Genomic DNA, 5,297 nt, shown 5'->3' with positions numbered 1-5,297 from the left:
TGAAAAGTTAAAGATAAAAATATAATTTATAAACTTAATTTCAGAATGTCATTAATCCTAAGTACGTAGTATGTGTTTTCTTTATTAGAAGTGGTTCAATTTTTAAATTTTGTTCGTAGGTAAGTTCATTTTTTAATAAAAAAAAGGATAAAAAAAATAAATGAGAACATGTGTTTTCCTATTATATATTGGTATAGATAGATAGCTTTTATTATTTTAAATAGCTGTTATATTTGTACGTAGGTGAGATATATCCTAATTTTATTTTTGATTTCTTAGAATTATATATCATTACCAATTGAGAATACAAAAAGTTAAAAAAAATTAAATTAAAGTGTTGTTAAGAATTTTAATGTTGCATTGATTTATTAATTTAATATATAAATTTTATTTTTTATTATAAAATTATTATCAAAAACTTTAATATAAAAGTACTTTTTGTCGTTAATCTTACATGACATCATTTTTTTTATTTTTTTAATACAAATATATAAAAATTATATATTACGTTATATATTATATATTGGACGACGGGAATGAAATATATTAAAGAAATATTATTATTAGTTACTGACCATTATGACCATTAAAAAAAATTTTATAGATGAATGATGTCTAAAAAATTTAGAATGTTAACTTTTAACTTCATATACCATTAATATATTGTTTGATTAAGAAAGATACTGCTTGGATGGTAAACTATGTATAGTAATATTAATTTAATTAATTTTTTTACAAAATATTAATGATAAAATAGCAACCAATTATGTTATTTTTATTTCTGTACCTGTGGCAGTTCTATTGCCATGCGCTTCCATTCCTGCATTTTTAAAAAGTAAAATATAATTATTAAGAAAGAATTCAATTTAACAAAAAAATTTATATGATGTTATCGTGTTACCCGTAACAGATTGATGATAAGTGGTAGCTCTGGCCATTTGTCTAATTGTAGTCAATCTGGCTACCCCTATATTTGTAGTTAATCGGGCACCTCCACCAGTGTTGGGCATTGAAGTTGTATCAGTTGATATGGCAACTTGTTTTCCTTGTCGAATCATCTCCCGATAACTTGCACGTCTTCTAGCCAGGTATTGTTGTCTCTGTTCCTCGGTCATGTTCTGTCTTCTTCGCCTAGCATAATCTGTCCAACTGGGTCGACGTTGACGTGGCTGTGGATTTCGTGAAGTTTCCATTTTTATTTGTCAGAAAGATAGGAATAATATGCAGAGGAAAAACGTTTGTGAGAGCACGATTGAAAGGAAAAGAGTCTCTTAAGAGTTAAAAGTGAGTTAGTTTTTAAAGCGAGTACGTAGTAGTAGCAGTTTTTTACAGTTTTTAAATATATCGTGGGTTTGATGGAATCAGTTTGACATTCTATCGTGGAGTAAATTCTTTCCTTGATAAAAAATAAGAAATATGGAGGACGTAGTAACAGTTTTTTATATATTGAATCCAGTGTCTAAATAAAAAAATAAGCAGGGATAAAATAGTAAGAAAAAATTGTGTACCAAATTTTTTTATTCCCATTATACGTTAGTATAGTCCATTATATATTGTATATTGTATATGTATATCGGTATAAATTTATATTCCAAATTTTTTTATTCCCATTATACGTTAGTACACTTTTATCTGTAAAATAAATGTTGGACATAGAAAATATGTAAACCATGTGTTGTAGATTTAATTATTTCGATACTTTAAATACTGTTGTCCCATTGAAATAACTATTAATAAAATAAATATATTTTATTAATTATCAGTTATTGAACTATAATGATATATATTGATCACTTATATACTATTGTATTATGGAGCCAATATGTATAAAAAGTACTTATTAAAAAATTATAAATAAAAAATCATAAATTATTTATTTTTTTTCGACGTAGTTTATTTATTTATTTATTTATGTTAATTTCAAAATTTTTTGTCTTTTGAGTACGTGGTGTCAGTTTCATCTATTAGAAGTAGTTCAGTTTGACAGGTTTGTCATGAGTCAACTCATTTTAGTTTAAAAAAGAAACAGGGGCAAAATAGGAAGAAAGATTTGGATACCAAACTTCCATATCCCCATTATATATTGGTAGAGAATTATACGTTGGTATTATACGTTGGTATAGTCCATTATATATTGTATATTGTATATATATATTGGTATAAATTTAATTAATGAGTACACTTTTATCTGTAAATTTTGTTTAAAAAATAAATGTTGGACATAGAAAATATGTAAACCATGTGTTGTAGATTTAATTATTTCGATACTTTAAATACTGTTGTCCCATTGAAATAACTATTAATAAAATAAATATATTTTATTAATTATCAGTTATTGAACTATAATGATATATATTGATCACTTATATACTATTGTATTATGAATTATTATGTATAAAAAGTACTTATTAAAAAATTATAAATAAAAAATCACAAATAATTAATTTTTTGTTGATGTAATTTATTTGTAGTATAATGTTATTTATATTAATTATTTATTTTTTAATAATTTTTAATAATTTTCATGAATAATTATTATAGATAAAAATACATTTAATAAATTTAATTCCAAAATATTATGTCTTTTGAGTACGTGGTGTCAGTTTCATCTATTAGAAATAGTTCAGTTTTTAAGACAACTCATTTTGGTTTAAAAAAAGGAACAGGGGCAAAACAGGAAGAAAGATTTGGATACCAAACCTCCATATCCCCATTATATATTGGTATAGATACACAATTTGTAAAACGGATATTTGCATAAACTATGTAAAAGGCATTACTAATATACACAATTTGTATACACAATTTGTAAAACAGATATTTGCATAAACTAATAATATACAATTTGTAAAACGGATATTTGCATAAACTATGTAAAAGGGAATCCGCAGTAACAGATATTTGCATAAACTAATAATACACAATTTGTAAAACGGATATTTGCATAAACTATGTAAAAGGGAATCCGCAGTTTATAAATACACGTAAATCTTACAAATATACATAAATTGTCACAGTATCGCAGTTTATGTTCTAGGCCAAAATTAACATAATCAGCGATAGGAGTGTTGCGGTTTATTTTTAGAGAGAGAGAGAGAAAAGTGTGGGTGGTTGAGCTTGTTCAGGTCGGGATTATGACGGAAGAACGCAGTCTTTACAGGCTCAATAGCGTTGCGCACGTTGCTGACAGCATAAACGAAGATGTTAGTTTGGTTATTTTTAGTTAATGTATTTCATATAATATTTTTCCAAGGCTTGTGATTTAGGTATTTAAATTTAGATTTAAATTATTATTTTAAAATTATAAAATTTAGTATATAATTAATTTAAATTAAAATCTTGAATCATTTATGCAGGTTTTATTGAATTTTGGGATTAGAAAATAGGAACTGTATGTTACCTGTTTAAACTTTAATATTATATTTTTTGTGTTAGATTACTTTAAATTAGTGTTGAATTTTTTATTTGTTTGGTTTCTTCTGTCACATGCTCCAGCCGACTAGGTGTATTTATAATGTCCGAAGGTAGCAGAACATGCCTCTGCATGACAGGATCATACCCTATCTGGAGAGGGCTGGCTTGTACCACCTGGTGAGGCTCAACGCGAGGTGGTTCTGGTTGGACGAGTCCTTAGTCAGCGCTTTCATTGAGAGGTGGCGTCCTGAGACGCATACCTTTCATATGCCTTTTGGAGAGTGCACTATCACGCTGCAGGATGTAGCATACCAGCTGGGGCTGCCCGTGGATGGTTTACTTGTATCCGGGTGCCTTACAGATTTTGAGAAGCTTATGGAAGAAGGCAAACCGGCGTGGGAGTGGTTTCAAGAACTGTTTGGCGAGCTTCCATCATAGAATAAGGTAAAGCAGTATACAGTCCACTTCACCTGGTTTCATGAGAGGTTCAGGGTGCTGTCGAATGATGCTACAGAAGACACCGTATGCAAATATGCACGAGCTTATATTATGATGCTGCTTTCTAGGTATACATATCTGCACAGTTAGACTTAAACTGTAATTTTTTTTTATTATGGTTCTACCTATTAACTAGGTCATTAGCAATTTATACATGTGTATAACATTGTATTCGTTCAGGTGGGCCACCTACTTACCGACATCCGACCGCAAGGAGAGAGTTATCCAGTGTCGCCTTTTGTTGGACCGCTTAGGTGATCGAGATGTAAGTTTATTCATTTTGTTTCCATTTTTATCTAGTAATTAACTATATATTTATTAGTTAATGGACTAACGGAGTGTTCTGTCAACGTTTGTAGTTTGTTTGGGAGCCTTATGCTTCGCTCGACGTGATGGCCGTTGTTCATCCAGAGATTCCCATAGAGGAGCACAGTCGGTTATGGCGCGCATGTACTTGCTTGATATACTTCGCCGTCATTGAGTGGCACCAGGTGGATAGGGTGCTGCCACAGCTGGGTGGCGTTCAGCACGAGTCTGATCCGGCCTCGAATATAGATTGGCTCCATGCCAAGGATGGGAGGGATGGAGACAGATGGTTCCCGAACTACTATCAGATATGGCACCTTAGTTAGTAGAACAGGGTTGATTCTGTTCTGAGTATCCCCCGGGTGCCTGATCCCAGGCCGTCGGCAGAGTTTCTGAGATGGTGGTACAGAGTGGCCCATAGGTTTCTGTCGCCGGATTCCTTAATTGCCTATCCTAGGCCGGAGAAGATCAGTCAGGATGTTGTTCAGAGAGGTTCGTCACAGGCGCCTTCTAGGTTTCTGATGCCGGATGTGCCTGATAACAGGCGCGTGGAGAGGCGACGACGCCTTGGTACCCGGGCTATAGACTGGAAATGGCGATGGCTGGATGAGATGATTCAGGATGACATAGCTAGTGGTGACGGAGTAGGACATGTCGATCACCGTGTCCGGCGTGGCCGTCCTCAGCGTCGGGGTGGTGCATCAGGGGTTGCATCTGGTGGTCCTGGTGATAGACCCACCGAGCAGGCAGGGACAGGGTCCCAGGAGGTTCCTTTTACACATGTTTTGAGCTCCTAGATATACCATGAGATCTATGGACAGATGTATGATGACCTGGCAAGCCCGACTTTCACGATGGATATGGACGATCAGGTCGGCAATTCACAGTTCTATACCGACTTTGCAGATCTCATCCGGGATGACGACCCTCCGCATTTTCAGCACCAGACCCCACAGGATCAGGTGCTGGAGTCCTAGCCCCAAATGGACGTTGTGCAGGGGTACCGCCTAGATGTGGAGGAGATTCAGCGGTACCAGCCGCAGATGTTTGACCCTCAGGGGTACCAGCCCCAGCCACAG

At 33.5% G+C, this 5,297-nt stretch overlaps 1 protein-coding gene across 1 annotated transcript; it reads left to right on the top strand.

Moving 5' to 3' along the window:
- LOC110266731 (protein MAIN-LIKE 2-like) lies at positions 3,535-5,015 on the top strand. Its single transcript, XM_021111706.1, has 5 exons — positions 3,535-3,818; positions 3,906-3,980; positions 4,093-4,177; positions 4,272-4,507; positions 4,595-5,015. The coding sequence occupies exons 1-5, from the start codon at positions 3,535-3,537 to the stop codon at positions 5,013-5,015; spliced, it is 1,101 nt and encodes a 366-aa protein (XP_020967365.1).

This window comes from Arachis ipaensis, chromosome B01 (genome assembly GCF_000816755.2).
Source record: "Arachis ipaensis cultivar K30076 chromosome B01, Araip1.1, whole genome shotgun sequence".
Classification (NCBI taxonomy): Eukaryota; Viridiplantae; Streptophyta; class Magnoliopsida; order Fabales; family Fabaceae; genus Arachis; species Arachis ipaensis.
This window is presented reverse-complemented; position numbering and strand designations above follow the sequence as displayed.